Here is a 19,313-nt window from a genome sequence, read left to right as displayed (position 1 = left end):
GCTCTTGACAAGAAACTAAACCCCACAAAGAGAAATACATGGAATGGGGCATGTTTAGCCTTGTGAAAAGGTGACCCGGGACTGGATATGATAGCCCTCTTCAAACATTTGAAAGGATGTCATGCAGAAGGTCAGGATCTGTTCTGTATTATTCTAGAACGCAGAATATGGAATAATGGCCTTAAATTATGACTAATGAATGTTAGAAGACACATTCCTAACTATAAGAGCAGTTGGAAGTTAAGGCAGTATCAGTCTTGATATGGAGAGCCAATCTGGTGTTGTGGTTAAAGGCTAGAAATCGGGAGACCAGGATTCTAATCCTGTCTTAGGCACAAAGCCAGCTGGGAGATCTTGGGCCAGTCCCTCTCTCAGCCCCAGGGAGCAGCAGGCCAGGGCAAACCACTTCTGAAAAACCTCGCAAGAAAACTGCACAGAATGAAGACTGACTCAAGGGCACCACAATAAACAAACAAACATTGATACTGGATCATTAAACCACTGAAATATGCCATTTCACTTTCAGGCAACACATTGTAAATGCAACATACTGATAAATAATTGAAGACTATTTTTCTTGAATAAGTAACTAGGAAATTATCCAACGGGAAGCCATATGAGCCTCAATATTATACAACGTTTAAAGCATCGAAGTTGTGATGTTACGGGAATGAATTACCACCTTGGTTGCCTTCACAAGTAGGTTTTTCTTCCAATTCTTCAGAAGATGTCTCAAGTGTTTTTCCAGGAGAAGTAGCTTTATTGCTTTGCTCAGGCTCAAGCCTGGATCTAAAGGAACAAAATATTAAATTAAGAGTAAACACAGTGCTGCATTATTGCAGCTCTGCTCATTCCTACCAATCAACCTGGTAAGTCCGCCCCTCTCCCCTGTTCTTGGGGAACAGTGTCTATAAAGGTTGTTTCAGGGCCATTCTTTTTCTCTGCCCTCTCTAGGATAGGTCAGATACTCTTATGCCACCAAAAATGCAAGGTGCACACGGCCTGCTTATTTACTGTTTCAGCAGCAGTCTATGCAGTCAAACAATCAACTCCCTAAAAGTGACACTGGTATTCTCTAGGGGCTTATACTTATGTGCCTGTTGGGAAGCAATCGAACAACACTGCAACAAGTAATCTCTAAATTTGGTCAAAACGTCCACAAAAAACAAAACAAAAGGCAAATAACGAGAGAGAGAGAGAGAGAGAGAGAGAGAGGGAGAGGGAGAGGGAGAGGGAGAGGGAGAGGGAGAGGGAGAGGGAGAGGGAGAGGGAGAGGGAGAGGGAGAGGGAGAGGGAGAGGGAGGGAGAGGGAGAGAGAGGGAGAGAGAGAGGGAGAGAGAGAGAGAGAGAGAGAGAGAGAGAGAGAGAGAGAGAGAGAGAGAGAGAGAGAGAGAGAGAGAGAGAGAGAGAGTAGTAGAACAGCTGCATCTTCCTCTGTTCTATCTAAATATTCATATAATGAGTAATGAGCCAAATCATTAATAACAGTTTTAAGACTACTTTGGATGGAATAATTCTGGTTGACCTTGCCTGGGCTCAAAGCTACACTCAGACAGGACTGGCTGGCCTTTGGATTGGAGGCTGCCAAGGAATACCAGATTGAGAAACTGAAATACACCTTGGAAGAAGGCTAGAGTAACCCTCTCATGTCCAGCTGCCAATAAACAAACATGGATGCATCCATGTAGTCACCAGAGTCGAGCTCAACTCAAAGGCGATTTTACTCCTAAGCAATATGCATGCACATGGGAATTGTTCATAAGAAAAATTAAAGATCAGAGAGAAATTAATTATTGCATTTAAAATCCCAGGCTGGGTCCTTAGGATTCTGGATTTTGAAGGGCTTTTCTTGTCCTGTAACTTGGATCATGCTTGGCAGCACTCCTCCGGCTCCCCTCTCCAGAGGCCCTATGTGGGAAAGGAACTTCTCCACCGTCAGCCCTGGGTGTGGGGTTTCCTCCCAGGGAAGCAAATCTTCCCTCATGTGTGGCCTTTTCAGGGCCAGGAGAAGGCACCCCTCTTCTGCTGGACATTTTCTGGCCAGTTGGTCACTGTAATGGCCTGCATTACCCTGGACTATCTTTTGTTTTTAATTCTTCCCATGCTACTTATCCTCTTGCTTTTACTGTTTTAAGTAAGGTTTTAATTATGCAGGCAACTTCAGTTATGAGTGGATTAGAAATACAATTGCTCATTGTCATCACTAGGGCGAGGATTTCTATGACATATTTTTTCTGGAACCTTTATTTGAATTTATAAGTAAGTTAAAACATGTTTTAGAGTAATCTGGTGAGAATTAGATGCTTTTTATTTTGCCTGAAAAGTCATATTTTGATTTTTTAAAGGTGTTATGTCATATTTCTGCTTAATTTTGTAGCAAATGTTGTATTTTGGTCATATTTTGGTCATTGGCAACCCTCCTGATAAGCCAGCAAGTTCGAGCCAGCAAAGAAAGTGAGAATTTGCCTTTTTTTCTTTTTCACTCCCCAACTCAGGGAGGTGTGTGTGTGTGTGAGAGAGAGACAGAGAGAGAGGTGGGAACTGCTCAGAGTTCCCTTTTTGGGAGAGATGGGTGGTGATATAAATTTGAAAAACAAATGAACAAACAAATAAATAAAACAAAGGTTTCTCCCCAGACCAGGCCTGAAAAAATGGTGAGAATTTGCCTTTTCCCCCCTTTTTCTCATTTGCTCCCCAACTCAGGTGTGTGTGTTTGAGGTGGTGGAGTCACGTGAGAGCTGCAGTCTGATTTCAACATGCCTAAAAGTAGATGTTCAGCGAGTGTGAAATTACGGCGTCTTGTTCAAGAATTTGGGGAGCAGATTTTCAGTAGCGATGGTGATATTTTGTTTTATAAACTGTGTGAAGTTAAGGTATCGGCCCAAAAGCATTTTAACATTCAACAACATTGTAACAAGCGTTGTTTAGCAAGATTTATCTTCACTGAGAACAGGCAACGTCTCCTTTTCGAGAAAGCTTCTTCTTTAACTGCAGGTTCATCAAATAACGAGTCAGAATTTTGTAAGGATCTCTGTACAATGGTGATTACTCCAAATTATTCCCTCAAGGAAATTAGGTAGTGGTAGCCTCAGGCATTTTTTGGAGAAGTACACCAGTCACCCGATTCCAAATGAATCAACTGTAAGGAAAAATTACATCTCTGCCTGCTATGACGATGTGTTACAAAAGATAAGACCTGCTGTTGACAACAATAAGATATGGGTTTCAATAGATGAAAAGTGATGTAAACAGAAGATATGTAACCAATATTATTATTGGCACTCTGAAATGTGACAAGCCTGGTAAAGTATTTCTTCTAACACATGAAACTGTACAAAAAGCAAACAATTCCACTTGTGAGGTTTCAGCCGGCTTCTGACTCAGAAAACAAAACCTATTCTGAGTCAGAAGGGGAAACTGAAACTTACCAGGCAGAACTTGGGAAAACAAAACCCAGAAGTGACTCAGCAGAGCAGGAAAAGCTCAAGATGCTGATTGGTCAATCTTTGGAGACTTTGAATCTGCCAATCAGCATGCAGGAAAGGCGTGCAGGAAAGCGTGCAAGGGAAAAGGCAGCCCGACTGGCTGCAGAAGGAAACAGGCACACAAAGGATCGGCATAAAAGGCAGATGCACGAAGAGCAAGCTGCTGGAGACAATCGATCCTTCGAGTTCACAGCCTTTGCGGAAGAGTCCTTACCTGCATCAGAAGCTTCGCCTTTAGCCAGAGTGGAATCAGAGCCAGCGTTTCCTACTTTCAAAGACCTGCCTTCTGCACAAGCTGCTTCTGAGGATCCTTGCCGTGCCATTCCTGGTGAGCACAGCCTCGCGTTCAGCTCCGGACCTCACTGCCACGTTTCAGAGTGATCCAGACACGCACCCAGCCTTGCTCCTAGCTCTCAGCCTTGCCCAGAATCTCCAGTCCAGCCCAGTCGTGTTTCAAGTCCTCAGCCTTGCCTAGGATCTTCAGTCCAGTCTCATCATGCTCCAAGCTCTCAGCCTTGCCCAGGACCTCCAGTCCAGTTCAGCCTTGCTTCCAGCTCTCAGCCTTGCCTGAAACCTTCAGTCCAGTCTAGTAGTGCTTTGAGTCCTCAGCCTTGCCTAGGAGTTCCAGTCCAGTCCAGTCGTGTTTCAAGCCTTCAGCCTTGTTCAGGATCTCCAGTCCAGTCCACTCTTGCTTCGAGCTCTCAGCCTCGCCTAGAGTCTTCAGTCCAGCCTTGCTCCCAGTTCCCAGTCTTGCCTCGAATATCCAGTCCAGTCTAGCCCAGCCTCTAGAGTCAAGCCTTGCCCAGTGGTTCCAGTTTGGCCTCGCCTAGCCTCCACATGTCAGCCCAGCCCTGTCGGTGCACCAGTCCATAGACTTTTGCCTCCAGTTCCTGCCTTGCCATGCACTGCAGCTTCATCCAGTCCAACAGCCTCATCCAGCAAGATAGATGGATTCTGCCCTGCTGATCTGCCACAGTCTGATCCTGCAGCCTTGCCTGTTCGTCTGTCATTGCCTGGGTGGTCTTGATTAAACAGTCTTGCCTTATTAATTACCTGGATTTCATTACTGTAAATAGTTGCTTTTAATAAAGAGTTTCTTATAGTAAACCTGCCTGGCCGCCTCATAGTCTGAACAGGACGCCACTATTGCTATGCTCTTTGACGATTCTATGAAACTACTCTGGCCGGATGGTGTACAAAGGGGAAATATCCTTCTCTTTGTAACAGATGCTGCTCCATACATGACTAAAGCAGCCAAGGGACTTAAACTTCTTTACCCAAAAATGATCCATATCACATGCTTTGCACCTGGTTTACACAGAGTGGCTGAAGAGATTCGAAGCAACTCTCCTGATGTAGATAATTTGAATGGGAAAAAATGTTAATTAAAGCTCCACGTCAAGTACAAAAATTCAAAGAAATTGCTCCTACTTTGGCTCTCCCTCCCCAACCTGTCATGACACGTTGGGGGACTTGGCTGGATGTGGCTATGTATTATTTCACAAATTATGCTTCCTTGCAGCAGATAGTTAAAGAAGTTGACTGTTGTGAATCTTCCTCCATCAAGATTGTGCAAGATTCCTTTTCTGAAACCGTGGCTGAAAACTTAGCATATATAGGACCTAACTTCAGGGGATTATCAAGAGCAATCACCCGCCTTGAAACCGTAGGAATGGAACTTAGTGACGCACTGAAGATTGTAAAACAAACTGAGAGTGATTTAAAGCAAGCAAAGGGGAAAGTGGCCGAAAAAAGTAGTGATAAACTGCAAAGAGTGCTGCAATCTAATCTGGGTTATTCAACACTTTGCAAAATAAGTGACGGACTTGAAGCAAAATTTGAAGACTTCGAGCTGAATTCTCTCCAGATGCGTTTGCTTTTTTCACATTTGTTCCTATAAACTCTTGTGATGTTGAACAGAGTTTCTCCAGACACAAGAACACGCTGGTGGACAACAGAAGGGGTTCTGAGTTTGGTAACCTCAAGGTGCACGTGGTCATCCAATGCGATTCTGCCGTTAATGAAGACTAATCCAGGGATGACCATTTTACTCTCAAAATGTTCATTTGATTCCTTCAATACTAGCACTTCTGCACTGGAAGTGAAGAAGACTAAACCTTTTAATTCGTGTGTGTGTGTGTGTGTGTGTGTGTGTGTAGGCACAGATTTTTAAAAATTGGGTGCTAATTTCAGAAAAATTGTAAAGTCATATTTTTGCTTTAAAAGTAATATTTTTGGTTTAATTGGTCATATTTAAATGGTTTTAAGGTCATAAATGCTTGCATATTTCTAACATTTTTAGGTCATAGAAATCCTCGCCCTAGTCATTACCATTATCAGCAGCAACAGTGCAGGAGAGGATGCTTTTGATAAACTGAAACGAGTAAATGATCCCTCAAGATCTTCCACAGGGCATAAAAGGTGATTTAGTCACTTTGCCATACAGAATTAGGCTGCTGAGCAATTCATTTTTCCTAACTTAATAAGTTTGCAAAAATGAAAGCAAGGCAGAAGTAATTCAAATAAACAATTTATATAAGAGTCAGATGATTAGTTGATTATTGCAGTGAAGGATTCTTTAAAATTATCTGAATATTTGATTATTTTGACTCAGAAGTTTATTTCAGAAATGGAAAACCTGTAGAACTCGCCCCACCCCACCCCCAATTCTGTAGAACTGCAGCTCCCAGCAACCCCAGGTCCCAAGACTTCTAGGAACAGCAGCTTTGGGAGGTTCTCACTCTTGGCAGGATGAAAATTCATAATTCCTTGAGAGGGTAAAGCAGTTTCTTTTCTCTTTCCTTAAGGTAGATTCGCCTACCTAGGGATCTAGTATATGTGGTTTTTCATTCACCTATCCTGATTAAATAATACATACTAACCTGTGCAGTACGTTTATTATTCCATCTGGTTAATTATGCTGTAGTAACCACTTACAGCACCGAGGAAAGTTCAGGAGAGCCCCAAAGCTGGTTTTCCCCCAGACACATATTGCTTCTCTCTGACTCAGTCCCTTCCCCTCTGCGAACTGAAAAGTCTCAGCCGCTGGTGGATTGTATCATTTCCCCCTGTTATTGCAGACGGTTACCTTCAGTGCTGAATTAGCAAAATGGTATAACCTTACATGTAATTATTTAAAAAGGAAATCCCACTGAATTCAGTGAGAACACAATGAGTTATCCTTAGACATATCCCACTGCAAAACAAATATGAAAGCAAAGGGAAAATTCTATATAAAATTCTATGTAAGTTTAAAAAGAAACCGTTACAGCGCTTGTTAGGCTTTACGTGACATTACTAAACAGCATCAGAATCAATAATGGAAACAAATTAAATCTCTCTTCTGAAAGAGCAAGAACTTTGCATAGAAATGTGATGAGAGCTTCCAACACAAGTCTTTGACATAAAACAAATATTACTTACAATCTCTTTTTATCAACTACTCGCTTGACCCGTATTGCTCTTTGTTCTGAATACAGCTTACACACTCCTGTTAGAGAGCAAAGCAACATAAGGAAAGAGTAAAGTATATATAACCATGGATTGACTCTAGCCTTGCATTCTGAATCCTGATTTAATCGGCACAACCCAGATACTCTGGAAAAGTTCACAAAGCTAGACGTGATGGGGATCTAGACTGCTTTTTAAGCAGTAGAGCAAAGGCTGGCTGGGGAATTCTGGGAGTTGAAGTCCACACATCTTAAAGTGGCCAAGGTTGAGAAAGACTGGTTTAAACCAACAGCCGTCAATATGCCTGTGGTTATGAGTTCTCTGTGCTTAGGGCACAATCTTGTATTCTCAAAGTTATTGTCAACTCTATTTTATTACATGCCCTTCCCTCTTTTTTTGAAGAATGGTTCATACAGAATAGTAGTTCCCACCCCACTATTCCTATTTTATAAATCATGGCTACATTTCTCTTTCGTTGGCAATTTTTATAATTTAATAAACCAACTCTCTTTCTGTATAAGAAGATGAACTTAGCTTGATCATTTAAATTATTCTTTTCTATAATTTCTCATTTTAAACATAACCACAAAGAAACCTCCCAGACCCGATCATTTACTTCTCTTTGTTACAAAAATCTCCATTTAAACTTACAATTTGCTATCTTTTCCAAATCTATTTGGGATAATGTAGTGGCTAAACTTTTAAGCTAAAAATACCTTACACAGGTATTTCTGACCTGCAACATTTTGAATGTTGAAGGAGTACCTTGTACGGCAAGGGTTACTGCAATCATATACAATAGGAAATAGATTGAGCTTTTTAAAAATTGCATTGTCTACTTCTAAAATTAATAAACAATTTTAGGTTGCTTAAAAGAACTTGACCCAAAAATGGATCTAAAATTTGTTTTCCAGTTTCCTTTAACAGCAGCAAGATAATTGCTAGTCCAATATTGGTGAAAAAAAGGAAATATCATCAATTAAATTATGGAAAATAAAGTATCTGACTCTCTTATTAGCTGTATGTCAACTTTATACCTTATCTGGAGAAAAGAGGATACATTATTTCAAGAACTGATTATGTGCCACCTAGTCATGTTCAACTCCTAGTGACCACATAGATAGATTTCAAGAATTAGGAGATAGAAAATTGTTTCAGAATAAAATGGAGGTATTTTTAAAAATGGGTACTAATGAAATGAAATGTTTTCTCCTGTTTTAAACACTGTCATGGGTTTTTCACTGGCTCATTATTTCCAGTGGACTTGTTGAGAATCCTTTGCATCTTTCCAACCAGTTGGAAAGCTTTTTTTTTTTAAAAACAACTACTCAGTTTTCTATCATTAAGTCCCAGGTCCACCGTTTCTAGAAACTATGTTTTGCCAGGCTGAATTAGGCCACTGCCTTCAGTTCACACAGCGGCCTGCAGAATTCTTCCAGCAAATTAACCAAAGGGACTAAGGCTCGCTCTTTCTTTATTACTGGACACAAGGAGAACTTGCTCTTCAATTGGCCCACATGTGGAACAGAAAATAATTTCTGAAAATTATCCTAATTAACGTGGTCATAACAGCAGAAACTAATTTTGACAAAACACATAAACACAAGTTTTATTATTTCAAGAAAAACTGATACTTTTTAAATAGTCTGCAATGAAATCCAAGACAGTTTCTCGGTGCTGCTTCACTTGTGGGGAATGGATGTCCTTGCGTGCTAAAAGGAAAAGATACAGAGTGTTATTTTTCCAAAATGAACTCTTCACCCATCTGGCTAAATCCACATATTTCACACACATTACCTTCTGCTCTGAGTTGCTCAATTGCATCAGCACACGTTCTCATGAAGATTTGGGCATCTTGGTCAATCTGATCTCGGTCAGTGTCTGACATTCGCACATACTCAGACATGAGATGGCTGGAAAAGACACTCAATATGTCAATTATATTTTCTGAAGGAAAGCTCACGACAGTATAGTAATTTTCACAATTTTTAGAAAATCGTAGTGGATTTTGATTATGAAAACCGAGTATCTGCCTCAGCACTACTTTCAATGTAACTTCCAACTCAAAATAAGAAACCTTTTCCTCACTCGTGAGGTCATTTGAGTTCTACAGAAGAATGGGGGGACAGCAATCTAAGATTCCATGTGCTAAATCAATTCTCACATTTCTGCTCCTTTACCATTTTTGTGACCATACTTTCTTGCCTGTCACAATAAGGGCCTATTAAATAATTAGAATTAGCAGAATTCCCATAAGCTACTGGCATATTTATTTATTTATGTATTTAAAGCACTTATACGGCCACATATCTCAAACAACGTGACTCTGGACAGTGTAGAAAAAACAGTAAGCAAAAGTGCCAAGAAAAAAAGCAAGCAGATACAACTAAGACAAGTAGAACAATCCCCTGGCAACCAAAGACTCACGTTTGTTATATTCCCCTGATGGAAACTCACATCCTGACCCAAGTGCCTGAGATTTTAAATAAAGTTTTAACATTTAAACCCAATCAAGCCAAGCACTGAAGAAACAAATCCCACATCACTGTACTGACCACTTAAATACCACCATTAATTCCTAACAAATAAAGTCACCTACAGTAATGATTTGCTTTAAGAGTTCCAGAGCCTCATAAAAAGAATGAAGAACGGACTCTGGGAAAGGAAATCATAGCCCGGGTTTCCATCTGCCATGGTCAGCATAAGCCCTATGTTGTTCGTTTTTTCTTTCTTTTTTTCTTTCTTTCTTTCTTTCTTCCTTTCTTTTTCTTTCTCTATCTATCTATCTATCTATCTATCTATCTATCTATCTATCTATCTATCTATCTATCTATCTATCTATCCAGGGTAATAGAAAGTTTGCCCACAAAATCCTAGATGGGTAGAGGAACATTGGGGCAGAGAGGGGAATAGATCTACATGGGCATGGCTGCTATACACCACTCCTCCCAAACTTGGACTGTTTTAGATTCTTTAGCCGCTTGGACTTTTTTATTTTTTACTCTTATTTATATTATTTATTACTGTAATTTTATACTGTATATTTTATTTATTGTATGATTGTTGTTTTAATTGACTATTGTAAACCGCCCAGAATCCCCCGATGGGAGATGGGCGGGGACAAATTGGATAAACAAGCAAACATTTTATACCGATACAGGAATTCAGTTGAGAATGCATGGCTGACTACCACCAGGAACTCTTATCTGAACCGGCTTTACCACCTCTTAGATGTGCAAATATTCTGACCCCAAAATATCCCATTCTGAACTTGAAACAGCTGTCTCATTTGCAGAATGGACGGTTTCAATATCCCTGAAGTGCTCCAGCCTAAAACAGTCCAGTTCTAAGCCTGGGAATGTTAAAAGGCTGCACACGATCTGGCAGAGAGCAGTAGAAGTCACTGGCAGCAACCCCACGGTGGGGAACGGAAAGAGAGGAAGCGGCAGCTGAGGGTGGCAAGCAGGCGGAGGGGGGCACTTCCAACTCCCCGCCCAGAACATGTCTTGTGTCCTTATTGCCATTCCAGAAGTCTCATGCAGAAATGGCAGCGGTGAACTGCTGACACACTGCAATGCCCCCAAGCATCAGCTGGACACAGCCCTTCAGGACAGCCCTTCAGTAGCTCACTGCAACTTCTCTTGGTCCCATAAGCATTCTTTTTCCTGGTCCAGGGATAATTAGGCCAATATTTATTTATTTATTTATTTTATTTATCATATTTCTTCAACGCCCATCTTGTACTGCAACGACTCTGGTGGTTTACAAACAATCAAGAAGAGATTAAAATATTGTTAAAATAAATACAATATAAATATAAATACACATAAATATAAAAATATAAAATTCAAAATGATGAATAACGATCTCATCACTGGCCCCATCAAGGTACCAACCACCCCCATGATTGACTATCCCTCCTCCCACCCCAAGTGAGGTGGCACAACCAAGTCTTAACCCTCTTTCAGAAGGCCGGTGTCAGGCTCTGCCTGCTAACCAGTAAAGACACAGACGCTAGCGTGGGCTTAGGTTCTGGCTTTATTGATAGAACAGAGTGCATGCCTTTTAGAAAAGCTGAGAGTGAGTAGAGCGCGCCGGAACGGGATTTAAATAGCCCGCGCCGGTCAGCGCTCCACCCCTTCTTACTTCGGGTGCACCCCGAGCCCCATCAGTTCCGTTGCCAGTAGGTGAGGGGTTGTGGAGCCTCCCCGTGCTCTGGGCGTTTCCTTAATTGATGGTTCATTGCCGGGCGATCAGGTTCGTAATCTCTTTGACAGCTCGGGCGCGCCTCGTGGTCTGGTCTTGTCAATTACCTTCTTTGCAACATTGTATCTCTCTTCCGCGCCTCCGGCTAGAGTTGATACTTTGTTGCCAGCACCTGTTGCTCTGTTTTGTTAGCTAGTTGCCTTTTCCCTTAATCCGCCCGGTACCCATTTCCCTGCATTGTCATGCGAGCCGTTGTGATGTCACAAGCATCGTAACGGTGATCATGACATACTGCCCCCCCTTTGAGAAGGTTAAGCCGCGGGTTTGGAGGGGTAGGCGGTATGGGAGGTGCGGATCAGGTCGGGGGCCTGGACGTCATGGGCAGCGACCCACTCAGGGTGTGGAAAGTGTTTCCACTTTACTAGGTATTGGAGGGAGCCCTGCCGCTTGCAGGAGTCAAGTACCTCCTTCACTTCGAAGTGTTGCTGCCCGTCTATCATCACTGGTGGAGGGGGGGCGTGCGTGGGTGCCACCGGGAGGGATCACTTGCCAGCTTGAGTAAGCTGCAGTGAAATACCGGGTGCAGTCTCTTTAAATTATGGGGCAGGTCCAAGCGCACCGTGACTGGGTTCACGATTTGTGTCACCTGGAATGGTCCAATAAACTTGGGGGCCAGCTTCTTCGACGGTTGTGGCGATTTTATGAATCTGGTGGATAGACAGACCATGTCCCCCACCTGAAATGTTGGTTGCTGGCGCCGGTGTTTGTCCGCTTGTAATTTGTACGCCGTTTGTGCTTCTTTAAGCGTGTCTTTGATGACCGGCCAGGAATCTGCGAGTTTCTCACCCCAATCACAGGCGGCCACTGTTGGGGACGGAGGCTGAGGTAGTTCAGGGATGGGGACGAACTCCCGACCCAACACTACCCCAAAGGGTTTTTTTCCCGTGCTTTGGTGTATCGCGTTGTTGTATGCGACCTCTGCAAACGGGAGGAGGTCCACCCAGTCGTCTTGGTGATAGTTTATGTAGGAGCGGAGGAATTGCTCCAGTGTGGCATTAAGAATCTCTGTGGATCTGTCTGTCTCGGGATGACAGGAGGTTGACAGGGCTTGCTGGGTACCTATCAGTTTCAAAAAAGCCCGCCAAAACCTTAAGGTAAATTGTGTGCCCCTATCGGTCACCAAGCGGGAGGGGCAGCCGTGTAGACGGTACACGTGGACTAGGAACAGTTTCGCCAGCTGTTGGGCTGATGGGATCGAGGCGCAGGGGATAAAATGTGCTTGTTTTGAAAAGTAGTCTTTTACCACCCAAGTGACCGTTTTCTTTTGGCTGGGCGGTAAGTCGACTATGAAGTCCATTGAAATTTCATCCCAAGGGCGGGAGGGTTCAGCCACGGGTTGCAGCAGCCCCTGGGGTTTGCCAGCCGGTCGCTTGGCCATAGCGCACACTGGGCAGGACGTTACATACGTCTTGACGTCCTTCCTCAGCGAGGGCCACCAAAACTGTCTCCGAGTCAGGTGTAGGGTTTTCAAGAACCCGAAGTGACCAGCCTGTTTTCTGTCATGCGATCTGTTGAGGATCGCCTGCTGTTGTGAGTCGGGTACATATAACCTTCCCTCCGCCCATGCGAGGTCCTGGTCCATAGTGACCTTGTTGGGGTTGGCGAGGAGCCAGGGGTCAGATTTTAATGCCGTTATAAAATCTGCCCATAGCCCACCTGGCATTTGAGGTTGCCTGCGTCTAGGGGCGGGTTGCATCGTAGTTGTTTGCGAGGGGGGGGGGCAGGCTGTCCCCGAGCGCGACCCCGGGTGACCGCTGCCATACCCAGCTGGGAATCGGAAAGCACCGTCCCTACGATGTCGGAGATAGGCTCCGCATCCTGAGGCAGTCAGGAGAGTGCGTCTGCCAGGAAGTTCTTTTTGCCTGGTATGAACTTCAGCTGGAAGTTGAACCGGCTGAAGAACTGAGCCCAGCGTATTTGCTTGGGACTGAGGCGCCGGGGCGTACGGAGCGCCTCGAGGTTGCGGTGGTCTGTCCAGACCTCAAACAGGCAAGTCGTCCCTTCCAAAAGGTGACGCCAAGCCTCCAGCGCTGCTTTAACCGCAAATGCTTCCTTTTCCCACACGTGCCAGCGCCTCTCTGTCTCCGAGAATTTCGAGAGATAGGCGCATGGCTTCAGGATTCCAGCGGAATCCTTTTGCAGCAGGATGGTGCCTATTGAGAAGTCAGAGGCGTCCACCTGCACCACAAAAGGCCGTTCGTGGGTATGGTCAATGACTTCTGCCCTCCCCACCGTCGGAGCAGATGGTTTTTCCGGTGTCGGTGCCTGGTAGACCCCGTCTTTGAACTTGATGGAGCGTGTCCTCCAGTCTATGTGTGGGTTGTGGCGTGCTAGCCAGGGGATCCCCAGCACTACTATGGGTTTCCCTATCTGGGTTACCACAAAATTTATGGATTCCTTGTGGGTGCCCATTGTCAGGGTGACCTTTCCAGTCCTCTGGGTGGCCGGTCCCCCCCCCCCCCCCGCTGTAGAGCCGTCTAGTTGTTGGAATGCCAGTGGTTTAGGGAGGGGGGAACAGGGCAGTTTTAGTGCGGCGACAATGTCCGGGTGGATCAGATTTCTGGAGCACCCAGAATCCACCAGAGCTTCGACCGCAATGGCTCTAGGGCCATAAGAGAGTTTAATTGTCCCTACCAGGATGGAGCAATTGTCAGTCACCCTGGGGTTGTTGCGCCCCTTCTTCACCACCTGCCCAGCGGAGCTACTTAGAGCAGGTGGGGAGCGTTTTCCTCCGGCTGTTCTTGGGCGTTGATCGTGTCCCCTGCGAGGTAGGCGTCCGCGTCCTCGACCCAGGTTGCTAACGCTCCTGTCAGGTGTCTGGGGGGGTTGGATGGCTTGTGCGGCGTCTTCGGTGTGGGTCTGGGTGGGCAATCCGTTGTCCTGTTTTTGGAACAGTCCGCCGCTCGGTGGCCCATCTTCCCACACCTGGTACACTGCCCGCGGGCAAGCCTCCGTTGTTGGTCTGCGTGCCAGGTCGGGTCCGACTGTGGGACTGGTCCTCTGGTGCTGGGAGGGATTTTGTCATCTGCAGTTGCGAGCAGGAACGTGCGCTGAGCGTGCTCCACTTTTCCGGCTAGGCAAATCCACCCGTGAAGGGAGGCTAGGTCGTCCCTGTAGAGTGCCCATTGTAGCACCTCCCGGTTGAGGCCATGCTTGAACATGTCGATCAGGGTGGCCTCAGACCATTCCGTGATTTTGCCTGCAAGGACCTTGAACTCAAGGGCGTAGTCGGCCACTGTTTTTCTTCCCTGGCGCAGCACTTGAAGTGTGCGCTTGGCCCTTTCCTTCGCCAGGGGGTCCTCAAAGTAATGCTTCAGCTCGGCTAGGAAGTCATGGAAATTGGCCAAGGCTGGGGCTCTGGACTTGGACATCTGCACGTACCAGTCCGCAGCCCTGTCTTGGAGCTTGGTGGCCACTGCCGAGATTTTAGCGGCTTCTGTGCTGAAGCAATGGCCGTATTGCGCCATGTAGTCCTTCGCATTTGTTAGAAAGAAGGACAGTTTCGTAGGGTTCCCGTCGAATTGTACGGGGAAGTCTTTAGCGAACCTCCCAATTTGCGGGACCCCTACCTGTGGGTGGCGAGGGATGGCTCCCACTGGCCTGGGGCCATGAAGCCCTGCGACAGAGTCTTGTGCTTGGCCCCTTCCGCTCGGGGTTGTTGGCGGGGTGGGTATGGTGCCCCGATCCCCTCTTGCCCCCTGTGCCGCCTCAGTCTTGGAGCGCTCGCCTACGATCGTTGCCAGGGACTGGAGCATATGTTCCAGGTCTCGTACCTTGGCTTCCAGGGCCGTGTCCTTGTCTGGCGTGCCCCGGTCTGCCGATGTCGGGGACAGGAGCAGGTGTTCAAGGTATCGTATCCTGGCTTCCAGGGCCGTGACCATCTGGCATGCCCTGGTCGTCCAACGTTGTTGCTGCCAGATGCTGTCCGGTCTGTAGTCTTGCGCCTTCCTGCTCAGGCGTTTGGGGATAGCGGAGCCTCCAGGTGGAGTAGGGTGTTCCCGTCCTGCTCCACCGGCCCAAGTGAGGAGTTGCTGGTCCCCGACTTCGTCTTCCGTCGGGGTTCTCCCATCTGGGTTGGAGCTCCAGATCTGGAACTGGGGTGCGGTGTGGGCAGGGAGGGTGTCCATGTCCTCTTTCGGGTGCGCCGCCTCCCGCAGCTGTCGGGTCACCTCTGCCTCTTGTGGGCCGTCCTTCATGCCTCTGGTGTGAAGTGCTGGCTCCATCGCTGTCCCCGGTTCCGTTTTTCGCCAGTTGGTCTCTCCCGCGGAAAAATTTTCATCTGGTGGAGCTTGGCGACTTTGGTTTGGTGACTCTCAGCTTTATGTCAGGCTCTGCCTGCTAACCAGTAAAGACACAGACACTAGCGTGGGCTTAGGTTCTGGCTTTATTGATAGAACAGAGTGCATGCCTTTTAGAAAAGCTGAGAGTGAGTGGAGCACGCCGGAATGGGATTTAAATAGCCCGCGCCGGTCAGCGCTCCACCCCTTCTTACTTCGGGTGCACCCCGAGCCCCGTCGGTTCCGTTGCCGGTAGGTGAGGGGTCGTGGAGCCCCCCCTGTGCTCTGGGCGTTTCCTTAATTGCTTCCCTGGCCGGTGATGGTTCATTGCCGGGCGATCAGGTTCGTAATCTCTTTGACAGCTCGGGCGCGCCTCGTGGTCTGGTCTTGTCAATTACCTTCTTTGCAACATTGTATCTCTCTTCCGCGCCTCCGGCTAGAGTTGATACTTTGTTGCCAGCACCTGTTGCTCTGTTTTGTTAGCTAGTTGCCTTTTCCCTTAATCCGCCCGGTACCCATTTCCCTGCATTGTCATGCGAGCCGTTGTGATGTCACAAGCATCGCAACGGTGATCATGACAGCCGGGAGAGTGGGGACCCACCTCACCTCTGGGGGTAACTTGTTCCAAAGGGCAGGGGCCACAGCAAAGAATGCCCTCCTCCTGGGCCCTGCCAATTGATAATCTCTCATGGACAGGATCTGTAGCATGCCCTCTCTGCCTGACCAGGTGGGACAGGTCAATGTGATGGGGGTGAGGCGGTCCCTCAGCTAACCTGGCCCCATGCCATGTAGGACTTTAAAGGTAATAACCAACACCTTGAATTGGACCCAGAAGCAGACCGGCACCCAGTGCAGCTCATGCAGCAAAGGTGTTACATGCTTGGGGCACCCAAGACTGCCTGCGCGGCCACATTCTAAACCAGCTGTAGCTTCTGGATGCTCTTCAAGGGTAGCCCCATGTAGACTGCGTTGCAATAGTCTATGCGGGAGATGACCAGGGCATGAGTGACTGAGTGTCTTTGTACCATGAGCAGAGGACCTCTAAATTCAGTAATCAGACTGGGAAACTGGCACATGAGCATTTTAAAAATGGCATTAGTCTATTCATACATTTTTTCCTCACAACAACAGTCACAAGTTTCCACTTTTTCAATTGTGACACTCACCTATAGGTGTTGATATAGTCTTTCCTGTGCTGCAGAAGGAAATCTTTGAGCTTCCCAATGTTATTAACCTAAAATGAATGAATAAATGGTAAAAATTACACTTAATCAGATATGCATAAAATACAGCTCTCCTGTGTGCCTAAGTTAACTCGCTAGACATCCAAAGCCCCACAAAGTGTGGCTTCCGTCGCCTGCACACTTTTCCACCAAAGGCAGTTTGTTCCTACTTTGCCTCTGAATCAGGTTTGGGGAAAGGGGAAGACCTGAGCTGGGACTGAGAGAGAAGGCAGCTCCTGCTGGCTCAGCAGAACCCAGGAGCAGCAGGGCCACCTGGCGGGACAGAACCATCGAGGCAGGTGGATCATGCAGAACTCTGATTAAGTCGCCCTCACTTTTCAGGGGCCCCGTTTGTTGCTCTGGAGAAGCTGCCTCTGAACTTCAGCAGAGTTCTGAAAAGACCCCGAAGGGAAGGGAAGGAGGCACTCTGTGTTTTAATAAAGACTGCCACCTTCTAGGAGCCTGGACAGTAGGAAGAGGACAGCATCTTACTAAAGGAGACTGGGCCTCCCCCTCCTCTCCCCTCCGTGACACTGCATTCAGTGTTCTAAAGTTCCCCAGCCAGCATGGAATTCTGGGAGTTGAAGTCCACACATCTTAAAGTTGCTAGTTGAGAATCGCGGAGCTAAAGACTACAGTATTGCTGGCTAATTCACACCTACCACTAGATGGCAACAGAGATTTCAATATTCAATTCAATGTTAGGCAGGTGCACTGGTTTCCTGGTTCCCTTTACTTTGACATCTATTTAACCTGTGGGATCCTACTAATTATTTGCTTTCAGCAGTTTCATCTCATGTCAGCATCACTTGAGGACTTTATCGTGTCATATTAAAAGAATGTTTCATGTTCCAGATTAGCCAGGCGAGCTGAAATTTCTATTAGCTGCTAGTCACAAGCCATGTGTCCATTTAAAGAAGGAAGCCCAGGATAGCTGAATTTGAACCACTGCTACCCAGCAGGACATTTTAAAATACAGGTAGTCCTCCACTTATCACCATTCATTCAGTGACTGTTTGAAGTTATGACAGCCCCAGAAAAAGTGACTTGTGACCAGTCCTTGCACTTACGGACACCACAGCATCCCTACGGTCACATGATCAATATTCAGGCACTTGACAACTGGCATGTATTTATGACGGTTGCAGTTCTTAATATGTTTTCTACTACAGATTAAGGTTACTATGGTAACTAATCATTTTTGGCCGGGTGAAGAGGTTGAATTTGTCTCCTTTTCACGTGTTAATGGTTGCATTGCCTAAGGGAGGAACTTGCCTGAACTTGTTTTAGTTTCAGTTTTCCTTCTGTGTAGGCTTGCAGAGAATATGCAGCTGAGAGAAATCTCTCCTCTCAGCAAACAGCCTTTAAATACGTTTGCTTTCTGTAAATAAAATTTTTATAGAAATGCCTGGTGTGTGACTTTTCTGATCTCTCCTGGGCCAAATCCTTTCTAGCACTCTGCCAACAGGTTATGGGCCCAGTAAGCAGCCCAGTAACCCCAGTAAAACCCAGAGAGAATAGAGAGATCAGCTCCACACCTCATGCACAATTTAAAGGCAGGTAGAAAAGACCTGTGAAGATTTTCTTTGGAGCCGCCTGGAGATTTTCCAGCAACTGCCGGTCTACAGGACAAAGAAGCCAGCTGAGGTGACTTGCAAAAGAAGGAAGAAGCCATGGCTACCTCCCAGCCCTCAGCGATGCCTCTGGAGCGCCTATCAGAGACAAACTATTTGAATTGGGCCCTAAAGATGGAGATGTATCTTCGCAGAGAGAATCTTTGGCTGCCAATTGGTGAGCAAACCCCCCAAAATCCCAGTGCTGAATGGCTGAGACAGGATGAGCAGGCTAGAGCCACCATTATCCTGGGAGTTGAGGACAATCAGCTAGTCCACGTGCAAGGTATGCAGTCTGCAAAGCAACTTTGGGACGCTTTGAGAGACTTGTATGTAAAGGCAACAGCAGGGAGTAAAGTTACCCTGACAAAAAAGCTGTACAAAGCCTACCTTGCAGAAGGAGATAGCCTTCCTAAGCAGCTGCATTATATTCAGCAGCTGTTTGTTGAGTTGCAGGAGAGAGGAATGGAATTTACACCTCTCACAAAATCATATATCCTCCTGTCCTCACTAAATGAAATGTGGGACACACTGATTTGTACCCTGGAGGCTATGCCTGAAGCAGACCTCACCCCATCGTATGTTACACAGTGCTTACTCGCTGAATGGGAGAAGAGAGAGGAAAGATTCCCCCCCCCCCCATCTCTTCTGGAAAGCTGCAATACCAGAAAAGGGAAAAGAAGGGAAAGGAAGCTGAGGCCACAGCGCTAGCCAGCCAGCGATGCTTCACCTGTGGTTCAGCTGGACATTTGCAGAAAGACTGTGCCTTGAGACCCAAGAATAGAAAGACAGAGAAGAAGAACACAAGGGCAACACAGAAGAAGGCTCTTCAGACAACCCAAATTGCACAGGTTGCTGAGAAGGGTAATTCTGATGTATGGGTGTTAGATTCTGGGGCCAATTGTCATTTATGTAATTGTAAAAGCTCTTTTGTGTCACTGTCTAAAACTGAAAGACGAAATGTATCTTTGGCTGATGGGTCTGTGACCAAAATTATGG

The 19,313-nt window shown here is 46.1% G+C and overlaps 1 protein-coding gene across 1 annotated transcript in view; it reads right to left on the bottom strand.

Annotated features, from left to right (window-relative positions):
• Positions 1-19,313, bottom strand: part of STX18 (syntaxin 18) — a 60,032-nt gene that overhangs the window by 12,554 nt on the left and 28,165 nt on the right. Inside the window, exons 2-6 of the mRNA XM_063310790.1 lie at positions 16,645-16,712; positions 8,733-8,848; positions 8,570-8,647; positions 6,909-6,975; positions 683-789 (exon numbers count right to left, since the gene is read on the bottom strand). Of these exons, the coding sequence (XP_063166860.1) occupies positions 683-789; positions 6,909-6,975; positions 8,570-8,647; positions 8,733-8,848; positions 16,645-16,712 (436 nt within the window). The remainder of the gene's footprint in view (positions 1-682; positions 790-6,908; positions 6,976-8,569; positions 8,648-8,732; positions 8,849-16,644; positions 16,713-19,313) is intronic.

Source organism: Candoia aspera, chromosome 8, assembly GCF_035149785.1.
Source record: "Candoia aspera isolate rCanAsp1 chromosome 8, rCanAsp1.hap2, whole genome shotgun sequence".
NCBI classification, from domain to species: domain Eukaryota; kingdom Metazoa; phylum Chordata; class Lepidosauria; order Squamata; family Boidae; genus Candoia; species Candoia aspera.
This window is presented reverse-complemented; position numbering and strand designations above follow the sequence as displayed.